Genomic DNA, 18,404 nt, shown 5'->3' with positions numbered 1-18,404 from the left:
ATTTAAATTTTGGTGCCAACCGATCACCTTCCCATGTGCACTCTCATCTGGATGTAATTTGGTATCCATTTGAGTAGCATTTCGGACACACCATGTGCATGTGTGCACATGGCCGAAATGCATACTAAATGCCATACTAATTACATGCAAATGAACATGCACATGCTAACCTAAATTAATCCTAAATTCATATTGCCATGAAATGTAAATCCTAATCTAGGTGGCCGAATTACAAGGCCCAAAATGCAATACAAGCCCAAAGGCCCAAACCTATACTACAAAGCATAATAACAAAATGGATATACAAGATAGGCCCATGTAAAGCTCATCTTGGACCTTCCAAGCCCATCGGGCCTATTGGGTTTTTGACTGGCCCAAACCTTCATGCCTAGCCCATTCCTCTCGGATCTTTTAGGATGTCCCCTCTTGCCTTCTTGAGCATGATTCCATCATCCCCTCCCTCTTGAAAAGGATTTGTCCTCAAATCTCGAGGATGCATGGAACAAGAATGATCACCTACATGCACAACATGCCATGTATAGAAGGTTAAATGGTAAGAAAATGAATTATAGATCCTAAGAGGAGTCTGTCTATCTAGCCTATTAAAATTAAACTCCCTAACAGTAGAAATAGGATCCTCTTCTAAGCATAACCTAGAATGAAAACCTAAAAATGTAATGACACTATGACTCAGACAATGAAAAGAATGCTTCTTAAAAATGACAACATCTTGCCTATAATACCCTAAATGGTAACCTAAGATTTCTCTAAAATATAAAGAAAAAACTAAAAAACGCCCTAAACAATTTTGGATTTGATTGCTTATTAGATATTCATAATCATATAAACTACATTTGTCTTGTAGAGGAGGAATCAAGCTAAGTTCAAAAGAGTAAGAACTTCCCCTAAAAGCAAACATAGAATATAGATCATTAAAAATTGTGTTCACCAAACAATGTAATCCAAAGATTGGATGCTTTATTAAGACCATAGACATACTTTCTTCTTTGTGCACCTTCAAAGAAGTAGCATAAGGAATAAGACTAGAATTAGTCCTTTCCTTCTTCACAATATCTTGAAGTTGAAGATGCTTGGTTTGAAAATTGTGTTGTTCTTTATTCTTAACTTCAAGGGTAGTGGTAGCATTAGGATAAGAGTCAAGACTTTTATGAATAAGGAGAGTACTTTTCAATGCTTGTTTGATGGTTAAATAATTCTCCTTGGTCACAAATTCTTTAGAGGAGACCCCTTTGTCGTCACTCTTCCCTAATTTATTTTCCTCTCCATTTTCTTGGTCACGTTTGGTCTTCATTTGTATTTGATCCTCTCTTACTTGTGAAGGTGTTAAAGGATGAAGCACAAATTTCTTACCCTTATGAGTGAAAGTTATTTTGTTAGTTAAGCCATCATAGTGTGTTTGCTTATCAAATTGTCATGGCCTTCCTAACAAAATATGACAAGCTTCCATGGGAACTACATCACATTTGACTTTATCTTGATAGTTTCCAATGAAAAACTCTACTTCCACTTGTTGGTTAACCACCATATCCCCATCATCATTGAGCCAATGAAGTTTGTAAGGTTTTGGATGGGGTGTGGTAGTTAATCCCAATTTTGCAACCATCCTAGTGCTACAACAATTGCACCAAGATCCATTATCCACAATTAGAGAACAAGCTTTATTGGAAATGTTACACCTTGTGTGAAAAATGTTCTCTCTTTGGGATTGTGTATCACTAGGTTGATTATTGAGGACCCTTCTCATCATAAGAAGTTCCCCATTGTAAGGATAAGTGACCTCACATGACTCTCCCTCACTTGCTTCCTCTTCATCTTCACTTGAAGATGGAGAAGTAGTAGCTTCATCTTGGCTACTATAAATGTCTTGGCCCCTCAATATTATAACCTTCTTGTTAGGGCATTGAGAAGCAATGTGGCCTCTCCCAAGACATTTAAAGAACTTTGTCACTAGTTTTGGTGCTAGTGTGTTAGGTGTTTTTCTTTTCTTTTTCTTCCTTTGCTTTACCCTTGTCTAGATTTTTGGAGGAGTCAAAAGTATTTTTCTTTTCAAAAGATTTACCCTCCCTTTTGTAGTCATTCTTGGAATAAGCAGATGAGTATGAGCTTGTTTTGAAATTTTTCCTCAAATTTTGTTGTTCAACCTTGATGCAAAGTTGAACCAAGTCATTCAAATCTCTATAAGGTAAAAGCTCAACCTTATCTCTTATTTCAAAAGTTAGACCACTCAAAAATCTAGCAATGGTAATATCCTCTTCTTCTCTAATGCCAGCCCTCATCAAATATAACTCCATGGTTTGTCTATATTCCTCAACAGTTATGTTCATTTGATGGAGTCTTTGGAGCTTATTGATAAGCTCCCTAGTGTAGTATGAGGGAATGTGTCTCCTTCTCAAAGCACTCCTTAACTCATTCCAATATTGAATTGGAGGGTCATTATGGAGGCGCCTATCCCTAACAAGGGATGTCCACCAATACATAGCGTGGCCTTGGAAACTCAAGGTGGCAAGAGACACTTTTCTTTCTTCACTCACTTGATGGCAAGTGAAGATTTGTTCAACCTTCATTTCCCAATCAAGGTACCCCTCCACATCATCCTTTCCATGAAAGTAAGGGAGATCTACTCTAGATTCCCTAACTTTGGGGGTCCTATGGTTTCTTCTAGGAGGCTGTTGAAAATGATCTCCTAAGGCTAGGCTATCATCTTGCATGGACTCTCCTAGGGTTGAACTATGCATTTGAGAACTATGCCTACTTTGGTGTTTATTGTGTAATTTTTCTTCTTTTTCCTTTAATAGACGAAATTCCTCTTCCAAAAGTGTAATTTGGGCCTCTCTTTCAAATTTCTCTTTAAATCTTTGTTTGGCCTCTTGCTCTTTCCAAATCTTTAGTGATCTTAATTCACGTGATACTTTGGAAATGTCACTGTAATCACTTGAATTACTATCACTATGAGGAGTAGAAAATTCTTCCATTATAGGTGAAAGATATTGTTTTATGAAAGACTTTTTGAAAGCAATTTTTAAAGGTTAAGACTAAGTACTTGGAGGACGAAGTATACAAATTGAATTTTGGAGGGAGGTGAGCTACTAAGAGCCACTTAATAACCAAGCCTCTTCAAGTAAAAATTACTAATCCCCCTTGTAGTTAATCCTCACCTAAAACCTTTTTCAATGAAAATATTTTTTTTGTGATTTTTGATGTGATGAATAAGCTAGACGAAGTAAGATTAAAATCAAAGTAAATTGCAAAATTTAAAAGCTACCTACACGAATTCCTAAGGTGAAAGCTTGAGAGGTACCAAAGACCAATCAAGGACCACTTCCACCAAGTCTAGCGAAAGATTAGGGTTCTTAAGGAGAGATGGTTGTGTACCAAAGAAACTTCCAAGACACTCCAAAAATGGCCAATTACAATTGAAATAAATGCTGGACAGAGAAGCAAACAAATGGCTTTCAATGAAACAAAAACAGCCACCAAGTTTAGTGATGGATTTAGAGACCACTTTTGTAAGAAAAATCAAATTAGTGATGAAAAATTAGTCTCTAAATCCGTCTCTAATATTCTGGTTTTTTTTTGTTATAAATTCAGTACAATTTGAAATATTTCTCCAATGGATCTTCACGGCTTTGTAAGGTGCAGCATCCACAAAAAGTTTCCAGCAACTTGAAGTGTTTAATGATTGTTTTAGTAGCCACCCGAAATGATCTCCTTTGTCACCTTTCCTCCTCTTTATCTTAGTCCTCTTTTGATGACTCTTGTAGAACTAGTTTTTATTGAGATAGATTAGGTCAACACTAGGCCACACTTTGAGTTCAATGTTAACATAAACAATCAAGACAATTTAGAGATAACCAAGACAAGAGTAGAGTAGAAGAGTAGACAATTTAGATGAACAAAGAAAATGACAAGGCTAGCACAAGAAGGAATGATCTTAGATAGATTCTAGAATTAGGATGACAAATAAAAAACACACAAAATTTGCAAGCTGAAAATGTATGTTACTCCAAGCTACACAATAGCAACCCAAGAAGCATAAACCAAAACAATACAATCTCATTTTTGCTTTTAACTTGAAAATTAGGTTTACTATATATATATATATATTTAATCAATTTTCTTTTTCAATTTTCTTTTGATCTTGGATATGCTTTTTTTTTTATATATATAAGAGATGCCTTTTATCTTCTTTTGAATTTTGTAAACAAAGCTCTCGGTCACCAATTCAAAACAATGCACTTAAAACCGGTTTCAAAATTTGAATGCAAATGACACTCAAATTAGGTCAAAATGTAATGAAATTTGCACATGCTTTTGTCACTTGTTTTCTTTAATCACATGCCACGGTTTTATCTCCAAATTTGAATTTCAAAATTTTCCAGCCAAACAAATTTTCATCAACCAAAATATGATCAATTCACTCACGGATTTGACACAAGAATTAGGAGACAATTTGAATCAAAAGAAACCTAAGAACTAAGAAAACTACTAATGATCTAATAGTAGTTTATGAACTCAAATCAAATCAAAATTATGGAGCACCACTAAAACAAAAGGATTCGGCCAAGTCCAGAAAATTTCAAAAGAAATTAACACAAAAGAGTAACACAAGCATAGCTAGGAATTATGAACATGCAAGACATGATTCATGGAAAGCAATAAAAATCAAAAAGCATATATGAATCATTCAAGCAATCCGAAAACTAGATCCATCAATTTTTAGGCAAGAAATTAGATCTAGGAAGGAATCAACTCAAAAATGACATAGACACAAATATTTCATACGGATCAAACAATCAACCAAAAGATAAGGAACTTATCTCTTGAAGACCGAGCTCTAGATACCACTTGATGAGGTACTTCTTGAAGAAAACCTCATGAATGCTTCCCTAAACCTCTTCTCGGATCCTTGGAAGGATGGCAAGGATTTGAAACAATGAAAGGAGGCAAGTGTGACCAAGATTCACCCAATTATCTCGGCAAGAAGGTGAGGAACCCTAACTCTACAAGGAAAAGATCCCAAGTAGGGCAGACGAAAGGGTTTAAAGGAGACTTCGGAGGAGAGAATTATCAAAGAGTAAATTCTCATTCAATGATCCAAAGTGCTACAACTCTCGGCCAAGATGAATTTATAGGGAAACTAGGGTAAGGTGCACGTTTGGTTTAACTTAAGGTTAAGTTAAACCATGGTATGGTTTAACTAACCTTAGGCGCCAAAATTTGAATTCAAATATTCAAATTTTGGTGCCAACCGGTCACCTTCCCATGTGCACTCTCATTTGGATGTAATTTGGTATCAATTTGAGTAGCATTTCGGACACACCATGTGCATGTGTGCACATGGCCGAAATGCATACTAAATGCCATACTAATTACATGCAAATGAACATGCACATGCTAACCTAAATTAACCCTAAATTCATATTGCCATGAAATGTAAATCCTAATCTAGGTGGCCAAAATACAAGGCCCGAAATGCAATACAAGCCCAAAGGCCCAAACCTATACTACAAAGCATAATAACAAAATGGATATACAAGATAGGCCCATGTAAAGCTCATCTTGGACCTTCCAAGCCCATCGGGCCTATTGGGCTTTTGACTAGCCCAAACCTTCATGCCTAGCCCACTCCTCTTGGATCTTTTAGGATGTCCCCTCTTGCCTTCTTGAACATGATTCCATCAATTTATTTTTCAAAACCCTCACACCCTCTAAATAATTACTAAAAAATTTTCACATCTCTAATTGTTAACCAATCACAAGTATTTTGTTGAGCTTAGGTGAGCTTGAAGCCTAAAGAAGTTTTGATGATCACAACACAAGTGTACAACAACAACTTACAACTTGGAAGCACAAAAACAAAGTCAAAGAAAAGTCAAGAAAATGCTATGTAATGGAGCAATGTAATAGAGTTTAGAAATTAAGTTGTTTTGAATGAGATTTTATATTGTGTGTGCTTAGTATGCTTTGTGCATAAGCAAATCTATATCTAAAGCTAAGTAGAGGTATGTGATGATGAGTGAAAAGGTTGGAAAGTTATTTTGAGACTTAAAACAAAGTTTTGAAAACTAACTCAAAATAATCGATTATCGTTAAATATAATCGATTATTCCAGCAACAGGCAAAATGGGATGCCTTGCTGCAATAATCGATTATTTGCCAAAATAATCGATTATCCCAGAAACAACTCTCTGGAATAATTGATTATCCAGCAAAATAATTGATTATATTATTCTTGGTTGGTTTCCAGAAAACCTGAAAAACAAAATAATCGATTATTCTTTAAAATAATCGATTATCTGCGTCTGAAACTTTTATAAATAGTTTGAACTTTGAGAAACTTCAGACATTGAGTTAGAACTGATAATCAATTTGTGAAAAGCGTTTTGGGGAGTCTTTGTGACATCTTGGAGAGTTTTCTTTGTGAAATCCAAGAGCAAAAACGTTTGTGAAAAACTTTGTGAGATCATCATCATCATCATATCTTGAAAGGGGAAGATTAAGATTTGCTTCAAGAATTCCAGGTGAATTCGTTCCTTTATTCTTTGTGAATCTTTGTAAAAAATCTTGAGAAGGGTTTCTCAAGTAGTAAGGTTTCTTGTAGTGGGTTCTACAAGAGGTGCTTTCTTGGGGTCAAGAAAGTGGTTATCTTTTGTGTTGAAGTATATGCATGTGTGTGTGCTTGTAAACCTTCTTGCTTAAGATAGTGGAACAAATCTTAATCAGGTGTTGATTAAGGACTGGATGTAGGTCACATGTGGAGTGGCTGAACCAGTATAAAAGACTTGTGCAATCTTCTTTTACCTTATCTTTTACTTTGAGTAATTGCTTGATTGAACATTAAAGAAGATAATTCTTGATTAACATGTGTATGTAAAAATTGTTGGTTTAAATCTGAATTAGAACATTATATTTGAACCTCACAATTTTGTAATCAAGAAAGCATATTGCATTCATACTTTCATAACAAGTCTTTGAGAGAGCTTCATTTGAAAAATTCAGTCTTAGAAAAGTTTAAGTGAAATAAAGATCTTAAATACTCTGATAATTTTTAAAGGGTCATAGAATCCAATTCACCCCCTCTTGGATTGTGCCATTCTTTTCTAACATATTTAACTTCAATTATTTGTGTCATTTATTTTATTTTTAATTTTTAAACAAAATATACATGAACACAAAGTGTTTTTTTTATGCTAATCTATACATATTTATACATACTATCTATACATCTATACATATTATAAAGGAAATACGGTTTAGTAACCATTCATTTTGATTTTCATTTTTAATTAAATATTTTTACCTTTAAATTTATACTACTCACGCTCCACAATTAAAAAAATAAACTCATTATAAAAGAGATATAGGTTAGTAACCTCCTATTTAATTTCCATTTTTAATTAGACGCATTTATGTTTAAATTTATACTACTCACTTTCCACAATAAAAAAGAACACTCAACATAACTCTAAAATCTTAATATTATTTTTTTCATAATTATCTTCTCTTAAAACTCTTTAAGAATATATAAACGTACATAGATATTATAATACAATCATATATAATGGTGGCTTTGAGCACAGAGTGATGGGACAACCATCTAAGGATCCATTAGTAGAGGGATACTAAAAAAAATATTTGGAAATATAGTATAAAAATTAAAAATTACATAAAAAATGTATTAAAAAATAAAATTAATTATGAACAATTTACTTCAAAAAAAATTAATTGTGAAAAATTAATTAATAATTACTTTTTTACACTAATAAAAAAAACTACTCATAATTTTAGAAAAATAATTAAGTAATATTGAATGTAAAGAGAAAAATATTATATAATATTAACTTTTTTTTTTTAGAACTTTTCAAGTGTTAGTTAAAATCATAAATAAAGATTATCTTTAACTTCAGTTTTTTTCTTTATTTTTAATTTATTTGATTTTTTTTTCTACTTTTAAATTATGACCTATTTATTTTTCAAAAATATTAAAATTAAATCATAAATCTTCACTTTTTTATTGTGAATTTTTTTATAATAATTATCATTATTGATTATTTTTTAATGTATAGTGACCTCAAAACATAATTCACAATATCCTTCAAATGTATTATATGTTTAATCGATATTTTTAACATTTGTGTGTTCATTATTTATATATTTTACATCTTTAAATTTAAAATATGAGTTATAAGAGTATCATAATTTTTCACAGCACTCGAGGAAAAAAAACACTTAAGAGCATCTACAATGGGATTTGCTTATAAGCAAATCCCAACCATTTTAAATAGGTCCCACTGTGCTACATCACTCATAAGCAATCCATACTACATTTTTTCAATTTTTACTCCAATGCAAATTGCTTATAAGCATCCCAACGTCTCTTTTTTTTTTTTTTTTTTTTTGTTCAAGTCTCACTTTTCACTTTCTCTTTCTCATTCTCCGTTTCTCACCTTCCCTTTAACGTCTCTTTTTCTTCTCTCTTATTCTCACCTTTCACTCTCTCTCTCTCAAAGTTTCACCATGAAAGACCCACCCTGGTGAGACGTGTGGGCAGTTGAGGAGTCCCGGGCGGAGGTCTGGTTGGGCGGAGCTGTGGACGGAGCTAAGGCTGTCTGGTCGGGCGAAGAGGCGTGCACCAGAGGAGGTTTGATTGGACGGAGCGGCCGGCACCAGAGGAGATCTGGTCGGACAATTTTCGCATGACGAAGGACCCCGGAGACGCGCGTGCTGCGAACGATTTTTGCCACCACCGCCATCCGCATGGCCGGCTTCGACTACCACACCACCACCGTCGTGCGCGCGGCCGGCTTCCATAACCACACCGCCCCGGACGTGCTGCCGCTGCTCAGAACATGGCCATCGGAGGGAGTCCATTGAGAGGGAGAACTAGGTGTGGAAGTTTTATCTATTTTTTGTTTGCAAAAACAGTCACTGTCATGTTCCACCTAGGACGAACAACAGCCAATCAAACCTTTTCATTTTAATTTTCAGAGTGTAAGCACTGTTGCTTCTCCAAGCAACGGTGCTAAAAAATTTTGGACTTGTTTTGCCACCTAAGATAACTCCAGTAAGAATTTCTTATAAGCAACGTTGCTTATTTTTAAGATACACCCTAAGCACCCACTGGAGGTGCTCTAAGAGTGACTCTGATCTTGTAGATTATTCTTTTATGCTACACAACTAAGAACCCAAAAGGCGAAGACTGTACCCATCTATATGTCATAAAATGAACCCTAACAGCAATAAGGGCAATATAGTCTTTTCAAAATATTAACGTGAAAATCAGTTGGGACCTGATTCATCTTCCGAGAAAGAGAACTTTGGCGGCTTTTGAAGGTGAAAGCCCACAAAGATTCCATTCCACCCCTTCAATGTTAATCATCCCTTTCAAAAATCAATATCCTTTAAATGCGAAACCAAAACTGAGAATGCTACATTCGGATGAGAGAATTACAAGTGAGTGGTCCCACGTTCATATATAATTGAAGTGTTCACAACGTGGTTGAGAACCTGAGATAGTTGCCGGAAAAAAAATTAATAAAAAAGCCTCAATTTTTGGCATTCCCGTTGACCCTTTTGCGATTTGTAGTAGCTGGCGCTTTAAAGGAGCCACCTTGTCAATTAATTTGTTGAATTGGGCAAACCTGGTTCTTGCCCATGTTGAATCTCCGCTTGAGGTTGTGTTTGGAGATTCAGATCCGAGAAAGGTGAGTCAACGCTCTGCAGATGTCAGAATACCAATGTGGGGTCATCTGATAGTTGCCTTTGTTTATTGAACTCAGTTGTGATTCTTCGGTATTTGTGTTGAAATTCCAAAATCGGTTAGCACTTTTTACTCTGCATTAGTAGCTGTTAATTGCTGGCACTGTTTTCTTCTCTTCATGTCATAAACAAAAGAAAAGCTTTCTTAGTTTTAAGCCTAGTTGAGCTTTGTAATGGTATAGGTACGTGTGTGTTTTTTGATATGTGTGATGTGTTAGTTTTTGGTAGAAATATATTTTTCAGGTGGAGTATTATATTCTTATGTTCACCAGGGAGACTCTATTGTGCTTATAAACCTATGTTCATCTTCTTGTTCTATTGATGTGCAACTTTTGAATCCCAACAATGTACAAATGGGATAAGGCTTTGATCATTGTCTCGAATGGTGATGGTGATTTTATTGTTGGTATTTCAGGTTATGATGTCAAGGCAGCTTGGTGAATCAGAAGACTGAGAGTTTGTTTTGTAGTGTTTTGTGGTTTAGTATGGCAAGGGACTTGTTAGATTTGTTCTCCATGAACAAGTGGAGGTGCTCTTGGTCTCTTGCAGCGACAATTGCTTCTGTTCTGGCATTGGTTTCTGTAGTACATTTATTCTTGTTCCCTTTGACACCTTCTTTCAATTATTTTAAGATAGCTCAGGACTCGTGCATCCAGACTAATGCATCAGCAGAATTCCCAAGCAACCGGGACCAGGAATGGCCTGCAGTTGATATTAAAGGTCAGTTTCCGGCTGACTTGCATGGAGCAGTTGTTTATCAGGGTGCGCCATGGAAGGCTGAAATTGGCCAGTGGCTTGCTGGTTGTGATTCTGTTGTTAAGGAAGTCAATATTACTGAGGTCTGGTGACACTCGTATCTTTTATTTCCGGCTTTTTGTTGAGATTCTAATTCTTGTCTTCTTTCTGAGTCGTTAATTCAGAGGTTTCATATTTCTGCAAGTTAGTTTTTCAGAAGTAGTATAGTTGTTACTAGCCTTGACTTGATATCTTCTCGCCAAAAGTTATTTTTGCACCTTAATATTATTGTTGATTAACAGATAATAGGTGAAAATAACTGCAAAAATGAATGCAGTGGCCTGGGGGTTTGTAATCGAGAATTGGGACAGTGTCGATGTTTTCATGGTTATTCTGGTTAGTTCTTTCCCCTACATCCTTTATTTTTTTGACCTGATACATAATGTTTAATGGAAAATTGCGCAGTGGTCTTATAGCAGCAATGTATGTCACTTCTAGGAGTCAACTAACAGATATATTAAATAAGGGACTTTTCACAGAGTGATTCTTTGATCTTTCCTGCAACCTAGGAATGATAGATATCCATTCACCACCTTGAGGGGTTGTGTTGACTTGAAATACATTTGACATGTAATAAATGTGACATGTTTTATTTGTTTGATTCTATTTTATTTTCTGTAATTTGGATAGCAAGGTTTTTTCCCTATAAATATTAGGTTAGGACAAGTATATATATAATATATGTAATTCCCCTGTATACTATTATTACTCAGAAAAATAACACTAACCTTTTCTAGTATTTCAAATCTCTTACTAGTTACTTCAAAGTTCTAACTATTTCTTTTTATTGCTATAGACATAGTAACATTCTCTGATATGCTTAAAACAGAACAAAGAAGAAAGTTACATAACTTGCTGCTACCATTTCCTGAATATGTTTGGTTATTGTACAAAGGCATATTTTGCTTACTAGTTAGTCTGATCAATCATGCTAATTTCTGAGGTGACAGGGGATGGATGCACTGAAAAATTGCAATTGGAATGCAATTACCAAGGATCACCAGATCAACCATTTGGGCGATGGGTCGTCTCAATTTGCCCAGCCAACTGTGACACGACAAGAGCAATGTGCTTCTGTGGAGAAGGCACAAAATATCCAAATCGACCATTGGCAGAGACATGTGGGTTTCAATTTAAGTATGTAAAATTAGATTCCTAGTATTGAGTTTCATTGGCTAACTTTCTCAATGTGTATTATTCAAATCTCACTCCTTTCATCTGTTTCAGTGTGCCTTCTGAACCTGACGGTCCCAAAATAGTGAATTGGACAAAAATTGACCAAGATGTGTTTACAACTAATGGTAGCATAGCTGGTTGGTGTAATGTGGACCCAGCTGAAGCATATGCTGGCAAGGTGAAAATTAAAGAAGAATGTGACTGCAAATATGATGGTCTTGCTGGACGACTTTGTGAAGTTCCTGTGGAGTCTGTTTGTATTAATCAATGCTCGAGACATGGACACTGTCGTGGTGGATTTTGTCAGGTGATTCTTTTGTTTACTATTTTGACGCATGGATTTGTTGTCTTACTTGTTTACTAGAAGAAAAACTTTGTCAATCATCTATAGTTTTCATTTTCTTGTAGGGACTGACTAGTAGCAACTAAATTACTACTAAGACATATAAGATAAAGACAATTATTTTAAAACATTTAGGTCCATAATGAAAAGTCTCATTCCAAGAAAAGATGCTCTTACTATATTTATTTTAAAACCAAATAAGTTGAAGCTGGAGGAGAATAAACCTATAGAGAAGAAATTAAAGACGACAGAAGTATGAAATATCAATGAAGGATTAAATATTAATGAATGAAAGATGAATGAACATTTACAAGAATGACATCACTTTGAAATACTAAATGCAAGCTTGTACCTGTCCAACATAATGTCTAGTTTTATTCCTTTAAATGACATTGATAAGTTTCTCAAGGGTAACAACATTAAGATAAAATGAAAATACTATCACATTCAATGCTGTATAAATTATATCTGTTTCTGTTCATTTTATGTAGATAAACTGAATTTTGTGTATTTATACTGTGAAATGGTCACTTCCATCCCATCTCAGTAAATAAGATGAATATAGTGTATTTTCAGTGTGACAATGGCTGGTATGGAGTAGATTGCAGCACACCATCTGTGATTTCTTCTATAAGAGAGTGGCCTAGTTGGCTTCGTCCTGCACAGATTGATATTCCTGATGATAATTATGCCAATGGAAAACTGATTAATCTTAATGCTGTGGTTGCAAAGAAAAGGCCTCTTATATATGTTTATGATTTGCCCCCAGAGTTCAACAGCTTGCTACTTGAGGTCAGTATAATCTGAGTGTCACACTTGGTTACATCCCAAGAGAGAAAAATTGATTTTATTTTTCTATTTTCTATTCTTATCTTTCTTTTTGGGTTATTGTAGGGACGCCATTTTAAGTTAGAGTGTGTAAATAGAATTTATGATGGCAATAATGTAACTGTATGGACAGAACAATTGTATGGTGCCCAGGTATTTCATGACTTCTACATAAGACCATTTCATTTGGTCAAATTTAACATATCATTTATCATGTGCTGCTGCTTGTCTACAGATTGCACTTTACGAGAGTTTGTTAGCTAGTCCTCATCGAACACTAAATGGTGAAGAGGCAGATTTTTTCTTTGTTCCTGTTCTTGATTCATGTATCATAACTCGTGCTGATGATGCTCCTCACTTGAGTATGCAGGTATATTTTATTAACTGTTATTTTTACCAGAATATATCTGTAGAATATCTATTGCTGCATGTGGCATGTTTATAAAGACTGATTGCAGTAGTGTTTCATGCCTAGTGCTTTCAGATCTTTCTGAGTTTCAATATCTGTCATCAATTGGATGACATGACAGTCAACACTGATATCTATGTTACCATGTTCATGAATTTTTCTTCCACTGATGTTCCTGAATAGTAATTTCAAAATGGGAAAGACAGTTGCAACTTGCATGTGATGTTCTTTTCTCTCTTTTAGAATGGAGTGATAGATCTTCAGTTATATATATATTACTTGTTTGTTCTTACCATCAGCAATGCTCAGATTATGTTTAGTTAATTCTTGGGTTGTAGACCTGTTTTGTAATATAAAGATATAAATCTATCTAGTCTAGCATTTGCTATTGATTCCATATTTCACTCTTATTTTTCACTTCTTCCTACATTTCCTTTTATAACATTCAGGAGCATATGGGATTGAGAAGCTCTCTCACTTTGGAATATTATAGAAACGCATATAATCACATTGTTGAGCAATATCCTTATTGGAATCGCTCTTCAGGAAGGGACCACATCTGGGTAAGGAGAATTGTTGATCCCATGTTGAATGTTCTTAATGAAGTAACTTTTACTGTATTTTCTATTGAAAGTAGGTGCTAATAATTTGCTTTTGAAGGCAGTTTTTTTCATGGGATGAAGGTGCTTGCTATGCTCCCAAGGAGATATGGAACAGCATGATGTTAGTTCACTGGGGAAACACAAACACAAAGCATAACCATTCAACCACAGCCTATTGGGCTGACAACTGGGATAAAATCCCTTCTGACAAAAGAGGCATTCATCCATGTTTTGACCCCGACAAAGATCTTGTGCTTCCTGCTTGGAAAGTTCCCGATGCTAATGTGTTGACTTTAAAACTTTGGGCTAGGTAAATATTTGTCCAAAAATTATTTTTTACCTCAGTCAATTGCATCATTTTTATGGTTATGCTTGAATCTTTTATTCTCTTCATTCAGTTTCTTCAAAGCAAACGATGCAACCATGTTATAATTTGTTTTCAGGTCTCATGAGCAGCGGAAGACACTGTTCTACTTCAATGGGAATTTAGGACCAGCGTATCCCCATGGAAGACCAGAAGATTCGTAAGTTTACTTGAAAACTATTTAGGAATTTGTTGAAGCATGCAGTATGTGATATATTGTGTTAAAAGCATGTTCACATTTTCCCAAATTGTTAACCTTCATATCCTCTTGCCAAATGTTATTTATGAAATTGAATAATTTCTCCCACTTTCTTGTTAAAAAGCTTTGTTGGATATATTGTTGGTCACCTTAAGTTTCTTAAGGTTTAGATATTTTATTAAATGTTATAGAAGATCTGGTTTGAAGATTGTTGGAAGTGGTGCAGGTATAGCATGGGTATCAGACAGAAGCTGGCAGAAGAGTTTGGATCAAGCCCTAACAAGGATGGAAAACTTGGGAAACAGCATGCCAAAGACGTCATTGTGACCCCGGAGCGTTCTGAAAACTATCACATGGATCTAGCAAGCTCTGTTTTCTGCGGAGTGTTTCCTGGAGATGGTTGGAGTGGTCGCATGGAAGACAGTATTTTGCAAGGATGCATTCCTGTGATCATTCAGGTGGTAATTTAAGCTCTTCTTTTTCATTTACTTTTTTTCCCCAACTGAATCAATTTAAAAATGGTTTTGTACAAAGCTTGTAATTAATTTCAAGTGACCTGGCTTTGTCACTGCTAAGGAATAGGAATTGAATTCGACAAACACTTGGATGTTACAGAAAGATGATTTGTAATGTGTTGAAAGAGAGGAAAACAGATGCTAGAGATGCTGAAACTGTGTCTAAATGACACCACGTTTATGTAGGCTTATCACAATAAATACAAATAATCTTAAGAGATTTAGAGCCTGTTCAAATACAAGCTAAAAGCATTTTTGAGAGTTTCTCTACTGAAAATAAAGAACATTTTTCAGTAAAAGGAGTTCTTAAAAGTGTTTTTAAGCCTGTATCCAAATAGACCCTTAGTTCCTATAAATTAGATATGACTTGCCTATAAAATCTCTAACAATAAATGCAAAGTAAATAAGATTTTCTACATAATACATTGAAAACTTAAATATGTTTTTAGTTCCTCAAAGTTAGGAAAAATTTATTTTTTGATCCCTTAAATTTAAAATTTTTATTTTTAGTCCTTATAATTTTCAAAAATCTTATTTTAGTTCCTCAGATCACCAATAACATACCTGAAAATGACAGTTTGAAACAATTATATAGTATCAATGAGGTTTAATATCATGTTTTTATTAACAGAAGGTAGATTTTAGGTGACTTCATTTGACAGATTCCCTAACAAAATTTGAGTATAAAGACTAAAACAAGATTTTTTAAAATTACATGGACTATAAAGATCAGTTTTAAATTTAAAGGACTAAAAACATATTTAAGCCTACATTGAAAATTATTTGTTGATCATCTTCAGAATGTCTGTATCACGTTAAATCCTATGAGTAGTTTAGAAATGATTCACAGCTATTTGTTAGTGACGAAAATAGTTTATTTAAGCTTCCATTTTCATGTTTACAGTATTATATGTTTGAAAGTAATTACTGAAATGACTGAAATTATGTATGATGGTAACTGTATTCCTTTTGCCTTTGTTTCCTTGTTCTGTAGGATGGGATTTTCCTACCATACGAGAATATGCTCAACTATGACAGCTTTGCTGTTCGATTACAAGAGGAGGAAATTCCAAACTTGATAAAGATTCTTCGGGTATTTATTTTCGCTATTTTTTTCCTCTAATTTGTTTTGAGTTATTGCGTAATTTATCATACAATTTAAATCAAGGTGCTTTGCATGAAGTTGTCATCCTAGGGAAGACTGATTGAGTGGTTGATAATCCACTTCTTCTTGCAGGGATTCAATGAGACAGAAATCAAATTGAAGCTGGCAAATGTTCAGAAAATATGGCAAAGATTCATGTATCGTGATTCTGTTATGCTTGAAGCTGAAAGGCAAAAGGCTGCTATTGGACATGTTGATGATTGGGCAGTTGAATTCTTAAAACTGACACAGGATGATGCCTCTGCCACTTTAATACAGGTACTTTCTTCATTTGTCAAAACTATTATAGAATGGATTGTAAACTATCGAGTTGTTGGCTAGCAACTAGGTGTTATGATCATTAAGCCTTGACGACAGAGTTGGAAGAAAACAAGAAATTTCTAAATGATTGCACAGAATGCTGATTGAATGCCCCCTCCTTACAGGCACAACATAAAGAACCCCTTAAATTATTTGTTATTATGATATTGAAACTATTCTGAAGTCAGCTAACAGAATCATTTTAATTTAACGTACTCTTTCTAATACTCTTTTTATTATTGGTTGAAATTTATTCAAAATTACAAATTTTGTTGGTCCTCAATCTCTCTCCTGATTTAGTGATAAGAGTCACAAAAAGTTGTGATTTTCAATTATCAGTAGAGGGTATATTATCAAGAAAGTATTAGAGTGCCGTTAGCATTTTTCTAATTTAGTTATGCTTTTCAATACCTCAGGATTAGTTTTTGCTGGTTCTCACCATGATCATTGAGCATACAATGTCTTGGTTCGAAAAGAGTTAAGAGGACTAGATCCTTTTAGATCTCATAAAAATAATTAATTTCCAATTTTTAATTCAGTTGAGAATGTGGAATGAGACAGATGGTCCTAGTTAACAATAATCGATTTTGGGGCAATTAATTTCAAATTGGATACACTAACTTGTACACACGATCAATTAACAGAATCAACATTATATGCAAAGTGGAAAATGAGTAATCTACATATGCAATTAATGAGTGTATTTGTCTATATAATTTAACCTTTTGACTATATAGATTTTGTGTTAATCAAGGTTTTGCATTACAAGTTACATAATGATCCTTGGAGGAAACAAGTTCGCCACAACAAGAAGTTTGGATTACCTAACCAGTGCTTGGTAAGCACCATCTAAAGAGCTTGGTTAGTGTGTAGACTACAAGACCAAGATATTTCCAGAGGAGTAGGGGAAAGGATAACCTTTCTGCTTCATTTTCGGGGTCAAGATTAAAAGAATTTCTTGTCATTTGTAAAAGAAAGTGAAGATTAAGTTTGTCATATGTGGTTACCATCTCCAGTGCAGTAAATCATTCAATCAGGGTGGACATAAATTATTCTTTTTCCCTTCTCGCATAAATGTGCATGTAAAATGCATCAGTTTTTTGTATTTTTTTCAGAGCTTTATTCTCTCAGGCTGCCAGGATGTGGAATTGTAAAATTATGTCATTTACAAGAGATTATTATGGTGAAAAAACAAGAGAAAAAAATGATTACATATATATTTTTCTTGTTTCTTTTTTGTTCCATAGATATCAATAAGTACATTACAGATCTTTGATTTGGGTTGACAACGTGGTGTTATACTGCACTCAGTAGTTGTTGATAAGAAAAAGTGATATTAATACTGATTACATATTTATATGATATACACCTCTTAATTAAATATAATTATTGATAAATGAGTAATATGTTGAACTTCAAAATACAATTTAAGAACCCCAAGCGTGTGGTTCAGCGGTAGGGGTTGATCCACGCTTAAGCAAGGTCAGGGGTTCGAATCCTGCCTTGTATATGCAGCCACGTTAAATCTTGGGGCCAGCTATCCCACCCTTTGAGGTGCCTCCAACGTAGCGAGGAGATTAGTCACTGCTGTCGGCGGTAGATACTCCAGGGACGAACCAAAAAAAAAAATACAATTTAAGAAGATAAAACAATAATGGAGAAGACACAAGTATTTTTTGGGTAAGTGGAAAGTTGATAAGCTAGAGAAAGTTGGAGAAATGATGGTATGGGGTACCAAGAACGGCACCCCAAAAGTGAGATTAACACAAACTATACTTAATATGTCAATGTTGATCTTATTTCTGTATTTCTTTTTCAACCAAGTTAACCGACGAAGCAAATTTCTTCAAAGAAATTTATGAAACATCCTTACTGAGTTCGAGGACTGGGAAGAAAAAATTAATTAGATATTAGAATGCCCAAAGGAA

The 18,404-nt window shown here is 34.5% G+C and overlaps 1 protein-coding gene across 2 annotated transcripts; it reads left to right on the top strand.

Moving 5' to 3' along the window:
- The first annotated feature begins 9,299 nt into the window (after positions 1 to 9,299).
- LOC109810482 (exostosin family protein) lies at positions 9,300 to 17,693 on the top strand. 2 transcript variants are annotated; one of them, XM_020373956.3, is made up of 15 exons: positions 9,300 to 9,725; positions 10,196 to 10,619; positions 10,818 to 10,911; positions 11,526 to 11,712; positions 11,803 to 12,058; positions 12,671 to 12,886; positions 12,989 to 13,075; positions 13,158 to 13,292; positions 13,781 to 13,894; positions 13,996 to 14,243; positions 14,377 to 14,457; positions 14,723 to 14,954; positions 16,006 to 16,104; positions 16,249 to 16,434; positions 17,231 to 17,693. In XM_020373956.3, the coding sequence occupies exons 2-15, from the start codon at positions 10,266 to 10,268 to the stop codon at positions 17,327 to 17,329; spliced, it is 2,388 nt and encodes a 795-aa protein (XP_020229545.2). In that variant the 5' UTR covers positions 9,300 to 9,725; positions 10,196 to 10,265; the 3' UTR covers positions 17,330 to 17,693. The 2 variants fall into 2 exon arrangements, with proteins under 2 accessions (XP_020229545.2, XP_029129636.2); XM_029273803.2 differs by lacking the exon at positions 9,300 to 9,725 and adding an exon at positions 9,819 to 9,839.
- The last annotated feature ends 711 nt before the right edge of the window (positions 17,694 to 18,404 follow it).

This window comes from Cajanus cajan, chromosome 7 (genome assembly GCF_000230855.2).
Source record: "Cajanus cajan strain Asha chromosome 7, NIPB_CcT2T_4, whole genome shotgun sequence".
Lineage (NCBI taxonomy): Eukaryota > Viridiplantae > Streptophyta > Magnoliopsida > Fabales > Fabaceae > Cajanus > Cajanus cajan.
This window is presented reverse-complemented; position numbering and strand designations above follow the sequence as displayed.